General features: G+C 44.5%; 1 protein-coding gene across 1 annotated transcript in view; it reads right to left on the bottom strand.

Annotated features, from left to right (window-relative positions):
- The window catches only part of LOC132888987 (zinc finger protein ZFP2-like), an 84,531-nt gene that overhangs the window by 11,924 nt on the left and 54,442 nt on the right, over window positions 1–18,165 (bottom strand). Inside the window, exons 4-5 of the mRNA XM_060925084.1 lie at window positions 7,375–7,442; window positions 7,026–7,204 (exon numbers count right to left, since the gene is read on the bottom strand). Of these exons, the coding sequence (XP_060781067.1) occupies window positions 7,026–7,204; window positions 7,375–7,442 (247 nt within the window). The remainder of the gene's footprint in view (window positions 1–7,025; window positions 7,205–7,374; window positions 7,443–18,165) is intronic.

The following is an 18,165-nucleotide window of genomic DNA, read 5'->3' as shown; positions in this document are numbered from 1 at the left end:
CTTAGCTGGTTTAGACCAAGCTTTCTCCCAAACCCTAGATAATGCACCTTACATATGCAACTTAACACCTTTACCCACTGACATAGTGTAGGGTACACCTTCAGTGTAGTGTAGAACATGCAAGGATGCATGCAGATTAAGGAGGGGAGGATGTAACCCACTCGAATCCTTCTGTTAACCTCATTTTCTCATTTTATTTCCTATGTGTCTTTTGTTATTTACTTGAAATTCCATTCCCGTCCACTAGGGGCAGTAGTAACACTGTAAGGAAGGGAGCGTGATCATAGACGTAAGGAAATGACTGCATCAACTAAAGAACCGCGGTGAAGCAAAGATTAAAAAGAGTTAAATTCATATTTTATTTTCATGATAAAGTTAAAAACTACTTTTGTTTTGAGTAATCCTTCGTTTGGGAAGCAAGATTTGTGCAAGAAAAGACCCGGACAGCATTGTTATCGTGTCTATGCTTTCCTTTATTCCGGTGAGTTTTTTCATTTTTTTCCTCGCCAGGCGAGTGATTAGCTAACATGGTTTTGATTCATGGTCTTGGTTAGAAACGCGAACTGAGCATGTAAAACTTCTCTTATGAAGATGCATTTGGTTCATGTAGTTGTATGATTTCGTTGTGTAAGCTTATTTTGAGCAACTTTGATGTATTTTGACTGTAAGCTAAAAACCAACTGGAGTTACACTGAACTAATGGACTGCCATGCTCGTGAACACCGTTTCACTTCCATGTTGTTGAGCTACTAAGCTAGCGACTGAATTTCATTTTGTGCAGTTTATGGACTGAATGGACTATTACGTTTGAAATACTGCACTTTGAGTTAAAATATCAAAGAATAAGTTTCAGATCTGACAAGAGTGATTAAGAAGAGTTATTTACAGTACTGTTATCCTGCGATGCAGGTTGGTTTGTTTGAGAGATTGATTTCATCATCGAACTTCCCTGGATGCACGCACGGCCAGTAGAGAGAGAAGAGGAGCGTCTTGCCACTCGCCTACTCCCGTGTCTCCATCCAAAGGCTCCAGATAAGGAGATTCGTTGCACACACCCGCACTCAGGACACATAAAAACACACTACCCGGGTAGATGGACATTGGGTTTATTCATTTTATTTTATTCTGATTTAGAGCTCTGAGGGTTTTTTTTTCTATTTCTTCTACTTTCCTCTTTGAGGATTTAAAGGACAATTTGAAGGACAATTTAAAGGGACTAAGCTTATATAAAGAAAAGCAAAGAAATTTCATTGTGTTCTTTATTAAAATAAATGCCGGCTGTGTTTTTTCAACTTTACTTACCTGTCATAATTATGTTATCCTCCTCCTTGAAAAGAACCTTAGACCAAGGGCGCTCAGTTAATATCTCTGATAACTTCTAAAGAGCCACCCTTACCTTAGGCAGCTGGGCCATAGAAGGTTCACGCTGCACGCTGCACGTGAAGAACCGGACCCTGGGCCATTAAACTTCATGCTTGGATGTTCACGTGTTGCGTCTGTTCTACTTTGACCGAGTAACCAACAATATGGACTCTTCGGATGACGACGATTGCCTCACTCTGCTTTTACTGAGACAGAGGAAGAGAAAAAGGAACAGAATTTGGAGCCGAGAACACTTCCTTCTGAGAGAAACCCATGGTGAATTTCACCGAACATTCTATAATCTGCTTGACAATCCCGATGAAGAACTATTTTTCAATTATACCATTCAATTATATTTTTTCTGAAGTTTTCCCCTGAAAGCATAGAGTTACAGTGGGGCAAAAAAGTATTTAGTCAGCCACCAATTGTGCAAGTTCTCCCACTTAAAAAGATGAGAGAGGCCTGTAATTTTCATCATAGGTACACTTCAACTATGAGAGACAGAATGGGGGGAAAGAATCCAGGAAATCACATTGTAGGATTTTTAATGAATTAATTGGTAAATTCCTCGGTAAAATAAGTATTTGGTCACCTACAAACAAGCAAGATTTCTGGCTCTCACAGACCTGTAACTTCTTCTTTAAGAGGCTCCTCTGTCCTCCACTCGTTACCTGTATTAATGGCACCTGTTTGAACTCGTTATCAGTAGAAAAGACACCTGTCCACAACCTCAAACAGTCACACTCCAAACTCCTCTATGGCCAAGACCAAAGAGCTGTCAAAGGACACCAGAAACAAAATTTTAGACCTGCACCAGGCTGGGAAGACTGAATCTGCAATAGGTAAGCAGCTTGGTGTGAAGAAATCAACTGTGGGAGCAATTATTAGAAAATGGAAGACATACAAGACCACTGATAATCTCCCTCGATCTGGGGCTCCACGCAAGATCTCACCCCGTGGGGTCAAAATGATCACAAGAATGGTGAGCAAAAATCCCAGAACCACACGGGGGGACCTAGTGAATGACCTGCAGAGAGCTGGGACCAAAGTAACAAAGGCTACCATCAGTAACACACTACGCTGCCAGAGACTCAAATCCTGCAGTGCCAGACGTGTCCCCCTGCTTAAGTCCAGGCCCATCTGAAGTTTGCTAGAGAGCATTTGGATGATCCAGAAGAGGATTGGGAGAATGTCATATGGTCAGATGAAACCAAAATAGAACTTTTTGGTAAAAACTCAACTTGTCATGTTTGGAGGAGAAAGAATGCCGAGTTGCATCCAAAGAACACCATACCTACTGTGAAGCATGGGGGTGGAAACATCATGCTTTGGGGCTGTTTTTCTGCAAAGGGACCAGGACGACTGATCCGTGTAAAGGAAAGAATGAATGGGGCCATGTATCGTGAGATTTTGAGTGAAAACCTCCTTCCATCAGCAAGGGCATTGAAGATGAAACGTGGCTGGGTCTTTCAGCATGACAATGATCCCAAACACACCACCCGGGCAACAAAGGAGTGGCTTCGTAAGAAGCATTTCAAGGTCCTGGAGTGACCTAGCCAGTCTCCAGATCTCAACCCCATAGAAAATCTTTGGAGGGAGTTGAAAGTCCATGTTGCCCAGTGACAGCCCCAAAACATCACTGCTCTAGAGGAGATCTGCATGGAGGAATGGGCCAAAATACCAGCAACAGTGTGTGAAAACCTTGTGAAGACTTACAGAAAATGTTTGACCTCTGTCATTGCCAACAAAGGGTATATAACAAAGTATTGAGATGAACTTTTGTTATTGACCAAATACTTATTTTCCACCATAATTTGCAAATAAGTTCTTTAAAAATCAGACAATGTGATTTTCTGGATTTTTTTTCTCATTTTGTCTCTCATAGTTGAGGTATACCTATGATGAAAATTACAGGCCTCTCTCATCTTTTTAAGTGGGAGAACTTGCACAATTGGTGACTGACTAAATACTTTTTTGCCCCACTGTATCTCCCTAGACCCGTTCTGATTGGCTGGCGCGGCGGTGACCGCATGCATTGACTGGAATTTCCATCTTCACGCCTAGAAAAAAGTGTGCATGTTCATTTCTTGCTTCACGCGTGAAGTGTGCAGCGTGCAACGTGAACGCCGTTCTATGGCCCAGAGCAAGTCATGCTACGTTTGTCCACTTTTCTTTACACGTGTGTAGCGTGTAGCGTGCAGCATGCAGCGTGAACCTTCTATGGCCCAGCTGCCTTACATATATATGAAAAGTATGTCCCTTTACACACTCATCCAAAAGGGTAATTTTGCACAAGACCATCTGTCGAGAGCAGAAAAAAATAAAATAAAACGCGTCTGGAAAAATCCCAAGGGAGTCTGGAGCCAGATTCGTGACGTCACCTGCGGAAGCGCCAGCAGGCTGCGAGAGCTTGCACGGTTTAAGTGCACAGCCTGTGTAGACCAAGCACTCCCATTTCTCTCTTTGTCCGGTCTTTTGGGAAACGAGGAGTACTAATCCCATCATGATTGGTGTTGCTACACCCTCCTACAATACATCTGTTAACCATTTTAATAATTACGCGATAACGTTGAAGAAATTTGTAGAAAACCACCAGGTCGTTTTCTCATAAACCAGCGCTGACGTAAGATTCAGAGGGAGGCGTTCTGCACACGACGTCACGAAAAACAGTGTTTGCCGGGAAATTCAAATGCCAAGTTTTTCCAGAGGCAGACTGATTCGCCTCAAATGGCTTGATTTCAACTGAATTTTTCTGATATTACGCAAGGTAAAAAAATTTCAGAGAATGCAGAATGTTATAAATATTTGACCAAAGTTTAATATAAAATAGGAGAATTACATTGATCTTGCTCCTGAATTTACCTGTGATATGCACTTTAGGGAGCTAAAATTTAACATAATTAAAAAGATAAAGTTCTCCATGGTATGACTCATGGAATTATTGAATTCCATAAAAATACTAAAACTGTTATTGCTTGTTAAATTGCTTGATAATATAACCATCACATATGCTCCTGAAATAAAGCAAATGTGTTGCAATTGATTTTTATAATGGTTGATGGGTTTGACTGACATCTGCATTATCCAATTAACAACGTCGCTTGGTTCAGACACACTGCATGTGTGTTTTCAAATAACTTCTTTCCAGCCAGCTGGTTATATTGCACTGAAGGTATTATAATGCCGCCCCCCCCAGTGTTTCTGTAATATGGGGAGGTCTGACATTATCCTATATTATGTGTTTGCTGTGACAGGGCACTCCCCCCCGATTTCTCCCCAATTTTCTCCCTAATTTAGCCATGGCCAATTCCCACCCATCAGACTCCTCTCCAGTATCACATAACAGCTACCAACCAGGGAGGGCTATCATGTGCTTCCTCCAAGACAAGAAACACCAGTTGACCATGTTTTACTCATACAATGTCAGGGGGCTGCAAAGCACACTCGGACGAAAACCCAATCCACTTACTTCCTATTAAATGTGCTCACACACACCCATGACTGGCCAGTGTAACTGACAGGGCAGAGAAGAGAGAGCATGCCATCTCTCCCTCCCAGAGAGCCCAGACAATTTTGCTGTCTTGAGCTCCCAACCACAGATGATTGTGGTGTCATCAGGATTTGAAAGTGGCAATATCTGGATAATAGGGAGGATGACGGGGACAACACTTTTCTGCTGTGCCACTCGGGATCCACAGGGCATGCATTTTACGCTACTTCTGGTTAAACTGGGCATGATGAATAAAACTGCAACAATATCTTGTGATTTACGATATACAGTGGTGCTTGAAAGTTTGTGAACCTTTTAGAATTTTCTATATTTCTGCATAAATATGACCTAAAACATCATCAGATTTTCACACAAGTCCTAAAAGTAGATAAAGAGAACCCAGTTAAACAAATGTGACAACAATATTATACTTGGTCATTTATTTATTGAGGAAAATGATCCAATATTAAATATCTGTGAGTGGCAAAAGTATGTGAACCTCTAGGATTAGCAGTTAATTTGAAGGTGAAATTAGAGTCAGGTGTTTTCAATCAATGGGATGACAATCAGGTGTGAGTGGGCACCCTGTTTTATTTAAAAAACAGGGATATATTAAAGTCTGACCTTCACAACACGTTTGTGGAAGTGTATCATGGCACGAACAAAGGAGATTTCTGAGGACCTCAGAAAAAGCGTTGTTGATGCTCATCAGGCTGGAAAAGGTTACAAAACCATCTCTAAAGAGTTTGGACTCCACCAATCCACAGTCAGACAGATTGTGTACCAGTAGAGGAAATTCAAGACCATTGTTACCCTCCTCAGGAGTGGTCAACCAACAGAGATCACTCCAAGAGCAAAGCGTGTAATAGTCAGGGAAGTCACAAAGGACCCCAGAGTAACTTCTAAGCAACTGAAGGCCTCTCTCACATTGGCTAATGTTAATGTTCATGAGTCCACCATCAGGAGAACACTGAACAACAATGGTGTGCATGGCAGGGTTGCAAGGAGAAAGCCACTGCTCTCCAAAAAGAACATTGCTGCTTGTCTGCAGTTTGCTAAAGATCACATGGACAAGCCAGAAGGCTACTGGAAAAATGTTCTGTGGACGGATGAGACCAAAATAGAACTTTTTGGTTTAAATGAGAAGCGTTATGTTTGGAGAAAGGAAAACACTGCATTCCAGCATAAGAACCTTATCCCATCTGTGAAACATGGTGGTGATACTATCATGGTTTGGGCCTGTTTTGATGCATCTGGGCCAGGACGGCTTGCCATCATTGATGGAACAATGAATTCTGAATTATACCAGTGAATTCTAAAGGAAAATGTCAGGACATCTGTCCATGAACTGAATCTCAAGAGAAGGTGGGTCATGCAGCAAGACAACGACCCTAAGCACACAAGTCGTTCTACCAAAGAATGGTTAAAGAAGAATAAAGTTAATGTTTTGGAATGGCCAAGTCAAAGTCCTGACCTTAATCCAATCGAAATGTTGTGGAAGGACCTGAAGCGAGCAGTTCATGTGAGGAAACCCACCAACATCCCAGAGTTGAAGCTGTTCTGTACGGAGGAATGGGCTAAAATTCCTCCAAGCCGGTGTGCAGGACTGATCAACAGTTACCGGAAACGTTCAGTTGCAGTTATTGCTGCACAAGGGGGTCACACCAGATACTGAAAGCAAAGGTTCACATATTTTTGCCACTTACAGATATGTAATATTGGATCATTTTCCTCAATAAACAAATGACCAAGTATAATATTTTTGTCTCATTTGTTTAACTGGGTTCTCTTTATCTACTTTTAGGACTTGGGTGAAAATCTGATGATGATGTTTTAGGTCATATTTATGCAGAAATATAGAAAATTCTAAAGGGTTCACAAACTTTCAAGCACCACTGTAGTCAGTTTTGCAATAGCAAGATATGCAGTGGGCAGGCTTCACGTGTCTCAAAGGAAGCCGATAGACTTCACCCTCTCTGGTTGGTCACGGTCATATGATCGAGAAGACCTATCTGGTTGGTGGAACAGGCCAAAATGAGTTCTCTGGAGAATGCTCTAGTTATTGCAGACTGCATTGTACAATAGCTTTCATCCCAGAAACACTGGTAGGCTCAGGAACGTCATGAAATGATGCAGAAAATAACCTCTATAACGTCTTAGACAAAAGTAACACCTTGCTGTCTGGTTGTTCCTGTAGGTGCAGGACTGAGTTCTTTGGTGTACTCCTCTTCATACCACACCAAGAGCTCCTGTCCTGGGTTAATGGATCGACAGCAACGATACAGAATTCCCCCTTGATACTCAAATGCCACAAGATTCTGTTCTTCTTTATTACGAGCACAATTCACATACCTAAAAGAGTGAGGCAACGTTTCAGAAAAAGGTAAAAAATCAGATCAGAGTTACAGACTTGGAGAAAGCATGGTGGAGATATCAATGACATGAAGATAAAGTTCTTCCAACAAATAAGGAGCTGTAAAATCAAATCATTAAAATGACCCAACAGCTAGTGTACTGCTCACCTCATCCAATTCACATGCATCTCTCTTTTGGCATCGATGTATTCTTCACACTGCATGCTCCTGAATACCTGTAGAAAATACCACATTTCCTTTTTTTTTTTACACGAAATCAATACAGTGGGGCAAAAAAGTATTTAGTCAGCCACCAATTGTGCAAGTTCTCCCATTTAAAAAGATGAGAGAGGCCTGTAATTTTCATCATAGGTACACTTCAACTATGAGAAACAGAATGGGGGGAAAGAATCCAGGAAATCACATTGTAGGATTTTTAATGAATTAATTGGTAAATTCCTCGGTAAAATAAGTATTTGGTCACCTACAAACAAGCAAGATCTCTGGCTCTCACAGACCTGTAACTTCTTTAAGAGGCTCCTTTGTCCTCCACTCGTTACCTGTATTAATGGCACCTGTTTGAACTCGTTATCAGTATAAAAGACACCTGTCCACAACCTCAGTCACACTCCAAACTCCACTATGGCCAAGACCAAAGAGCTGTCAAAGGACACCAGAAACAAAATTGTAGACCTGCACCAGGCTGGGAAGACTGAATAGGTAAGCAGCTTGGTGTGAAGAAATCAACTGTGGGAGCAATTATTAGAAAATGGAAGACATACAAGACCACTGATAATCTCCCTTGATCTGGGGCTCCACGCAAGATCTCACCCGGTGGGGTAAAAATGATAAAGAACGATGAGCAAAAATCCCAGAACCACACGGGGGGACCTAGTGAATGACCTGCAGAGAGCTGGGACCAAAGTAACAAAGGCTACCATCAGTAACACACTACGCCGCGAAGGACTCAAATCCTGCAGTGCCAGACGTGTCCCCCTGCTTAAGCCAGTACATGTCCAGGCCCGTCTGAAGTTTGCTAGAGAGCATTTGGATGATCCAGAAGAGGATTGGGAGAATGTCATATGGTCAGATGAAACCAAAATAGAACTTTTTGGTAAAAACTCAACTTGTCGTGTTTGGAGGAGAAAGAATGCTGAGTTGCATCCAAAGAACACCATACCTACTGTGAAGCATGGGGGTGGAAACATCATGCTTTGGGGCTGTTATTCTGCAAAGGGACCAGGACGACTGATCCGTGTAAAGGAAAGAATGAATGGGGCCATGTATCGTGAGATTTTGAGTGAAAACCTCCTTCCATCAGCAAGGGCATTGAAGATGAAATGTGGCTGGGTCTTTCAGCATGACAATGATCCCAAACACACCACCCGGGCAATGAAGGAGTGGCTTCGTAAGAAGCATTTCAAGGTCCTGGAGTGGCCTAGCCAGTCTCCAGATTTCAACCCCATAGAAAATCTTTGGAGGGAGTTGAAAGTCCGTGTTGCCCAGCGACAGCCCCAAAACATCACTGCTCTAGAGAAGATCTGCATGGAGGAATGGGCCAAAATACCAGCAACAGTGTGTGAAAACCTTGTGAAGACTTACAGAAAACGTCTGACCTCTGTCATTGCCAACAAATGGTATATAACAAAGTATTGAGATGAACTTTTGTTATTGACCAAATACTTATTTTCCACCATAATTTGCAAATAAATTCTTTAAAAATAAGACAATGTGATTTTCTGGATTTTTTCCCCCTCATTTTGTTTCTCATAGTTGAGGTGTACCTATGATGAAAATTACAGGCCTCTCTCATCTTTTTAAGTGGGAGAACTTGCACAATTGGTGACTGACTAAATACTTTTTTGCCCCACTGTATATGGCTTTAAATGAGGTTTACAGAAACAAGAACAATGGCTCATGCCAATATTATTCAGCCTCACGAAGGCTGAATTAAAGGTTTTTGACTGTATCGTAAGATTCACAAAACAGCTGACAAGCTCCGAGATGAATTTAGTAACTGTAGGAAAATGCAAGCAAGGCTTTATCATAATTTAGGCAAAGGAAAGGTTTCTCATAAAAGGCTTTACTTCTGACATGGCAAAGCTGTGCTGTGACTCAGACCTCTCTGATAAATATGTGCCCCTTGTGTTTTGGTCTTTAAAAGTCAGTTCTGTTTCTAAATGGGTTTTATTTAAAATATTTTTGATCTGTACAAGTAATATTTATTTGGGTGACAATGTTGTTTTAGTTCAGTGTAGCAGTGTTCATCTTTAATTTAAATGATTTTAAATTTACTTTTAGTCTTGTGTCCTGAAAATAGTAGTTACATTTTAGCCTTTTTTTTGGTCAAGATTTCATCAATGGAACTCAATTTTAATTTTAGTCTAATTCTATCAATGTTTTAATCATAATTTCCTCAGATAGTTGCATGGTACTTGTAAAATATGCCCTGCAGTTTTAAGAGGGCCTGTTGCAGCAGGGGTTTAGCCAGATTCCCCCCCCAGCATATGGCTGGTTTTGTCACTATGCAGAAGTTACAGTGCTCAGCATAAATGAGTACACCCCCTTTGAAAAGTAACATTTTAAACAATCTCAATGAACACAAACAATTTCCAAAATGTTGACAAGACAAAGTTTAATATAACATCTGTTTAACTTATAACGTGAAAGTAAGGTTAATAATATAACTTGGATTACACGTTTTTGTTTCAGTTTTACTCAAATTAGGGTGGTGCAAAAATGAGTACACCCCACAACAAAAATGACTACATCTAGTACTTTGTATGGCCTCCATTATTTTTAATGACGTCACCAAGTCTTCTAGGTATGGAATGAACAAGTTGGCGATATTTTGCAACATCAATCTTTTCCCATTCTTCAACAATGACCTCTTTTAGTGACTGGATGCTGGATGGAGAGTGATGCTCAACTTGTCTCTTCAAAATTCCCCAAAGAAAATAAATTTCTTTACACCGCAAAGGTGAAGGCTACAAGATGATCAGCAAAGCTTTACTTATCAGTCAGAATACTATAGCAAAAGTGGAACAAAAATTTAAGAAAGATGGAACTGCAACCATCTCACAGACGTCCAGGTCGTCCACGGAAGTTAACACCTCAACAGGAGCGTCTTCTGATGAGAAGGGTTGAAGAAAATTGGCATACAAGTTCACTGCAGTTACCTAAAGAAGTAGAAAGCCAAACTGGGGTGACCATTTCCAGTGACACAATACGGCGTACACTGCAGAAGAATGGCATGCATGGATGCCGTCCACGAAAGAAGCCTCTCCTAAAGCCCAGGCACAAAAAAGCCCACCTCGAGTTTGCCAGGGCCTATGCTGACAAAGATGAAGCCTACTGGGACTCTATACTCTGGAGTGAGGAGACCAAGATAAATGTTTTTGGAACTGATGGCTTCAAAACTATGGCGTCGCAAAGGTGAGGAATACAAAGAAAAATGCATGGTGCCTACAGTGAAACATGGTGGTGGCAGTGTCCTTATGTGGGGCTGCATGAGTGCTGCATTTCATTGATGGCATCATGAATTCACAGACGTATTGCTCTATACTGAAAGAGAAGATGCTACCATCACTCCGTGCCCTTGGTCGTCGTGCACTTTTCCAACATGGCAATGATCCTAAACACACATCTAAGGCCACTGTTGGATTTCTGAAGAACAACAGGGTGAAAAGTGATTCAGTGGCCAAGTAGGTCTCCTGATCTGAACCCAATCGAACACCTATGGGGAATTCTGAAGAGACAAGTTGAGCATCACTCTCCATCCAGCATCCAGTCACTAAAAGAGGTCATTGTTGAAGAATGGAAAATGGATTGATGTTGCAAAATGTCACCAACTTGTTCATTCCATGCCTAGAAGACTTGGTGTTGTCATTAAAAATCATGGAGGTCATACAAATGTTACCGGCGCAAGACCTAGGGGAATCTGGGCAGGTACAAGGCCCACAGGCTGGGTTGCGCTGTGGGTTAGATGCAATTCAGATACACAGAAATTACATCTTGCTCAAGCAAACGGCATTTATTTTGTGTGCGCTCGAGCTACCGTCTCCATGGCAACCCACTACGGTGTGACAGTGCAACAGTGCCATGAAAATAAATACATTAGTGGTTAATACCATTAGGTTAGATCTAATAAAACAAAAAAATAGGAGGGTGGGGGGGGGGGGGGTAACTGTTTTACAAAGCAAGCCATTTTCTATACCTGTCACACTCTCCCCTACTTTAAAAGATGTCTCCTGACATCTAGAAGTAAACATTTAAGTATGACCGGTAAGTAGTAAGTAAGACTGTCTGTCAATGTTCTGGCCACCGTCGATTCTTCCGTATGTCCACACAGCTTGGGGAGGGTAGTACCACATCTCAGGAAACACTGGGTAGGTGGGCATGGGATGCGGGACACAGTACATGGTACTTGCTCCCATTCTCCAAGGCTGGTAGGAAGGTTCTCCTGACTCGTCATACATGAAGAGGCTTCTGGGTTTCACTGGTCTGGTGGACCTCCGCAGTTGCTGTTCCACCTCTTGCACTGGCTGAGGAAGAGGCACAACACATGTCTCAGGATCCCGAGGGCTTCCACTCTCCACAGTATCATCCACATGTTGCTCCTGTCCCTCCACAGCTGGGGACGGATCTACCCTTTGTGGTGCGGGCATTGGTTCTGGTTTCATCAAAGGGTCAGATGGTTCTGCCTGCCAGACATCCTCAGACTCCAGTGCTCGGTTCAAAGGCTAATATGCTGGAGCCACAGCCCTCAGCTTGCTGTGTAGCTCACGTTGAGGTGAGCAGTGCCTGACAGCCTTCCTCTCATACACAGGTAAAAGTCTGAAGTTGTATGAGCACTCTCCCTCATCACAGGAGGTGCTGGAATCTGACTTGGTAGCTTCTCTTAGCTGCACATGATGTCTCTGTCTTTGTGGCTTCTTCTTCACACCAGTATCACGTTCCTCATGGCTGACTGGCAAGTCACTGACAGGCAAGAGAAGGTTGCAGTGAAGAATACGGAGGGTTTGGCCACCTATTTCTGCTTGGACACGATAAACTGGACCATTTCCTAGCCTCTCGATGACACGGTGGATCTTTCCTTCCCAGTAAGATCTGAGTTTTCCTGGGCCACCTCTCTCAGACAGGTTCCTGACAAGCACACGATCACCTGGTTGCAACACAGTTCCCCTGGCACCCTGGTCATAGTGCCTTTTTCCTTTCTCAGAGAACTTCTTGCTGTTTTCTGAGGCAATCCAGTATGCCTCCTGCATCCGTGAAGCCCAGGTCTGGGCATGTGCTTGCCGACCTGGGTCAAGGTTGAAGATCAGGTCAATGGGGAGCTGTGGATGTCTTCCAAAGAGGAGAAAGAAAGGTGAGTAGCCCGTTGCCTCGTGTCTTGTACAGTTGTAGGCGTGGACTATGCTGGGGAGATGGTCTTTCCACTCTGCCTTCTTTTCCTCATGGAGCGTTCTGAGCATCTGGAGAAGTGTTCTGTTAAAATGGTCGACGGGGTTCCCCTGTGGATGGTAAGGAGTAGTTCGGAAGTGAGAAATTCCTGCCAGCTGCTGGAGTCTCTGAAACAGGGTGTTCTCGAACTCCCGGCCCTGGTCATGGTGAAGCTTTTGAGGGTACCCGAAGCGTGGAATGAAATCGTAGAAGATCTTCTCAGCTGCTGTTTTTCCAGACTTATTTCGAGTTGGATAGGCCTGAGCAAAGCGGGTGAAGTGGTCAACTACAACAAGGATGTACTCATAGCCACCTTTACTGGGATCAAGGTGTATGTAGTCGACAGAGAGCAGCTCAAAAGGGGCACTGGTTGTGATAGCACCAATGGGCTCATTCTCATGGACAGTAGGTCGCTTTTGTTTAATGCATCAGCACTGGCGAATAACGTAATCTTCAATGTCACGCTGCATAAAAGGCCAGTAGAACCGCTGCCTTGCAAGGTGGATGACTTTGTCAGCTCCAACATGTCCCATTTCATCATGCAGGTGTTTGAGCACAGTTGACTTGAGTGCTTTGGGAAGGACTAGCTGTTGATTTTGTCTTGACTGCCTGTACAGAATTCCTTTTTCCAGTTTGAGCCTGTTCCACTCATGCATGAGCCGTTGTGTTCCTGGTTGTATTGGCCTCTGGTCTCTATCTCTTGGATTCCATCCACTGCTTTTCAACTGGATCACTTTGCCAATAGACTCATCCTCTTTCTGGGCATTTCTGATGTCCTCTGGGGTGAACATGGGCATACTCACTGGGGAAGGGCCATCGTCACCGGCAGAAATCTGAAGGGCAGCAGCCCAGGGCACATCCTCATCTCTCTCGGCTTTGTTCCCCTGCCAGATGGCAGACACAACCTCAGGTAGCAGTATCTCAGAGTACTCCAACAAGTCATCTTGGAGCTTCACTGGATACCTGGACAGGGTGTCAGCGTCAACATTTGCCTTGCCTGGCCGATACTTGATGGTAAAGTGGAAGTCAGCCAATTCACCAACCCAGCGGTGTCCGACGGCATTCAACTTGGCTGTGCTCAAAACTTAGGTGAGGGGGTTGTTGTCGGTATACACAGTGAATGTTGGTGCATAATACAGATAATCCCGGAACTTATTGCAGATAGCCCACTTCAGGGCAAGGAACTCAAGCTTACCTGAATGGAAGTGTAGTAGAGCTAGACCTCGCGGCTTAAAAGGCAGGACAGCGGAGTTGATGAAGTCGAGAGGAAGTTTATTTTCTTTCCCAACAATAAGCAATCCAGAGGGAAAAAAAAAGAAAAAAAATTCCAAATCAAAACAATCAAAATAAACTACCAACTAAGTCTTCCAACTAAGAACAAAAATCCAATAAAATAAATAAATTACAAAGTAACTAGTGCTCAAATTCTCTGGTAACAGTTAGGTGTTCTCTCTAGCTCACCTCAACCAAGACTGATCTGCCACTGGGTTTCCCAAGGGTTTTCTAGCCCATGGCTTAAACCAAAACAGAAGCAAAAATCAATCAAGTCTTACAAACTTAAAATCAATAAAAAAAATCTCAATACTATCTATAAATATTACAAATATTCCAATTACAAAATATAAAACACCACAACCTTCACACATGCTATAAAACACAAACACGCAAACATCCCTTTCCCCATACACCAGTGAAACATTCCCATCTGTGACGACAGCGCCCCCCTACTACAATTGTCCCTCGGGAGCTGCCGTCAGGTCTTTCGCCACCAGGAAGTCAACATGCCACTGCATGGTAAGTAAACTTCATGTTCTTGCCATCTCATTCGATTAACTGCTTTACCCAAATGTTAAAATGTCCAAACATGTCCATAAACCTTTGCCTTCTGTTAACAATGTGAAACACTCAGGCAATTTATTGATAAAAGTTCATTTGTGTCTATGTATTGCAGATGCTGTCCTTCCGCGATTTCCAGAAGAATGTTCACGGCTCGCGGAGCAAAAAAATAAAAATAAAAATAAAATAAATAAATAAACAGGCTATGTTTAAAACAGTGTCCGTGTGGTGATTGTTAGCGGTAGTGTGGTGCAAAAATAAGTGGTGAACCAGGGTAACGGGCTGCCGCACCATTACATTTTCCCTCTCCCCTGCAGACGATGCCTGTCGTCCGAGGGAAAAGGATGACCCCTACAGGCAGGGTTGAACAATGGGACCTCCCTACACCTCATCCTCCGGGATGCGGGACAGGAAGTCAGCCACCCTGTTAGAAGCACCAAGGCGATACTCCACCGTAAAGTTGTAGGGCTGGAGAGAGAGAGAGATACCACCTGGTGACACGGGAGTTGGTGTCTCGCATCTTCTCCAGCCACTGCAGTGCTCGATGGTCTGTCTCCAGTTTGAACGGCCTGCCCAGGAGGTAGTACCGGAGACAGTCCAGAGCCCACTTGATGGCCAGGGCCTCCAACTCCACGGCCGCATACCACCTCTCCCGGTCAAATAGCTTCCGGCTGATGAAAGCCACTGGTCTGCACTGTCCATCCTCCTCCTGTAGCAGGACTGCACCCAGGCCCACTCCAGATGCATTGGTCTGCACAATGAAGGGCTTGTTGAAGTCCGGGCTCTTAAGAACAGAGTCACTGCAGACTGCCCCCTTCAGGTCCTGGAACGCCACCTCACACTGCTCGGTCCAGACCACTCTGGTCAGTGCGGCCGCTCTGGTCAGCTCAGACAAGGGAGAGGAACATGCAGAGAAGTCAGGAATGAATCTTCTATACCAGGGGTCTTCAATCCTATCCACAAAGGGCCAGTGTGGCTGCAGGCTTTCATTCCAACCAAGCAGGAGCTACACCTGATTTCACTTGTTTAATCATTTCACCCTCGTCTCCAGTCAACAATCAAGTGAGCCTCCAATTTGGCTGTAATGAAAGCCTGCAGCTACACCGGCCCTTTGCGGATAGGATTGAAGACCCTTGTTCTATACCATCCCACCAAACCCAAAAAAGCTCTCACCTTTTTCTTTGTAGTGGGCGGTGTGCAGTTTTGGATAGCTTCGACCTTCTCCACCTGTGGCCGTATGACCCCTCCGCCGATGACGTAGCCCAGGTAGTGGACCTCCCACTTTGCCAGGACACACTTTTTAAGGTTGATGGTGAGCCCTGCTTCTCGGATGCGGTCCAACACCTGTCTGAGGTGATGGCAGTGTTCCTCCCAGCTGTTACTCCCGATGCACACATCATCTAAGTAAGCAGCAGCAAACTGGTGGGTACCCCTCAAGACCTTGTCCATCAATCTTTGGAAGCTGGCTGGTGCTCCTTGCAGTCCAAAAGGCATCATATTGAACTGATACAGTCCAAAGGGGGTGCGGAAAGCTGTTATCTCCTTGGCCTGTGAACTCAGTGGCTCCTGCCAGTACCCTCTGGACAGGTCGACGGTGGAGATGTACTTCGCCTTTCCCAGGCGTTCCACCAGATCATCAATCCTGGGCATCGGGTATGGATCCACCTTGCTGAGAGAGTTCACCTGCCGGAAGTCAATGCAAAACCTGATGCTGCCGCCCCTCTTTGGTACCAGTACCACCGGGCTGCACCAATCACTGGATGACGGTTCTATGACACCAAACGACAGCATCACATCAAGTTCCTCCTTTACTGCTGGAACCAAACGCTCCGGCACCCGATAGCTCCTCCTCTGGGGGGACACGTCAGGCTTCAGGATGATGATGTGAGTCACGAGTGTCATCCGTTCCGGTCTCTCCTGGAACAGTTCAGAATCCAGCAACGCCCTCAGCTGATCTCGCCGAATGTCTTCTAGGTGAGACAGATCCACAGTCCCAGTCGATGGCTCGACCGGGAAGAACTGCTCATCAGGCTCCTCCTCTTCAGCCACAGCGCGGACGTACAGCTGAGTCTCCACCCGGTCTCTGTCGTGGTACTCCTTCAAGAGATTCACGTGGAAGGTCTGTTTCTTCTTGCCCCGTTCAGGCATAGAGATCTCATAGGTGACATCTCCCACCTTTTTGAGGACCTTGTATGGCCCATGCCATTTGGCCAGAAGCTTGCTCTCATCAGTTGGCAGCAGCAACAGCACTTTCTGACCTGGTACAAAAGTTCTTCCCCTGGCCTTCTGATCATACCAGGTTTTCTGCTTCTTCTGCGCTTGCTCCATGTTCTGATGAGCTAGCTCTGACATTTCTTCCAGCCTTTGCCTCATCTGGAAGACAAATGCTGCCACGCTCTGTTGCTCAGCTTTTGGCTCTGCCCACATCTCCTTCAGAAGATCCAATGGCCCCCTCACCTGCCGACCATACAGAAGTTCAAATGATGAAAAGCCGGTGGAGGCTTCTGGAACTTCTCTGTAGGTGAACAGGAGATAGGGTAACCATTCATCCCAGTCTGTCCCTGTCTGGGACACAAAGCGGCGGAGCATGGTCTTCAGGGTCCGGTTAAACCGTTCCACCAAACCATCTGTCTGGGGGTGATAAAGCGTGGTCTTGATAGCTTTAACCCCTAACAGACTATAGACCTGCTTCAGTAACAGGGACAGGAAGTTGCTACCCTGATCTGTGACAATCTCCCTTGGCACCCCCACCCGTGAAAACATCTGCACTAAATAGTTGGCCACCTGCCTAGCTTTAATGTTCTTCAAGGGAAATGCCTCTGGATACCTGGTGGCATAATCACAAATGACTAGGATACAGCGGTTACCCCTCTTACTTCCCTCTAGTGGCCCTACTATATCCATGCCAATGCGGGTGAATGGTGTGTCAATGATTGGGAGTGGATGTAATGGTGCCCACGGTACTGCCTTTACTGAGGTAAGCTGACATTCTGGGCATGTGCGTACGAAGTCAGTGATGTCAGTGTACAAATTAGGCCAAGTGAAACGGCTACCTAGCCTAGCCAGGGTTTTGTACTTGCCTAAATGGCCTGACCATGGAATTGAGTGGGCTAACGTCATGACTCTCTGTCTCAATGGTTGTGGCACGACCAACATCTCTTGCTCCCCCTTACATTGGTACAGAATCTCATTCTTCAAAACATACTGTTTGTCTTGCCGAAATCTACCTGGTTCACTGCACTCAACTCTGCTAAACCATGGCTTCAGGGTTTCGTCTTGCCTCTGTAGCACAGCAGTGTTAGTGGGAATATCCAAATCAGCCAATTCAGGTTGTGGCCATACTTCTGGCTCTGCCTGATCCATTACACTGCTCAGCTTTTGCCTGCGCTTTTGCTGTCTTGACAAGTGCCTCTTCTCAGGCCTACTGTCTACCACATCCAATTCTGTGTCAGCAAAAGGCAGCTCTTCCAACTCCTTAGCACTCTGCGCCCTCATGACCACATTGCAGTGCTCAACCTTGGGGACGAGGTCCCATAGGATAGGGAGATCGTGACCCAAGACAACTTTGCGAGGCAGCGTGGGGGCAATAGCAACACACATGAAAAATGTCTGGCCGCTGACCGTAAGAAACACTTCAGCTGTAGGGTAACTCTTAACATCACCATGCACACAACAAACTTT

Source organism: Neoarius graeffei, chromosome 7 (assembly GCF_027579695.1).
Source record: "Neoarius graeffei isolate fNeoGra1 chromosome 7, fNeoGra1.pri, whole genome shotgun sequence".
Classification (NCBI taxonomy): domain Eukaryota; kingdom Metazoa; phylum Chordata; class Actinopteri; order Siluriformes; family Ariidae; genus Neoarius; species Neoarius graeffei.
This window is presented reverse-complemented; position numbering and strand designations above follow the sequence as displayed.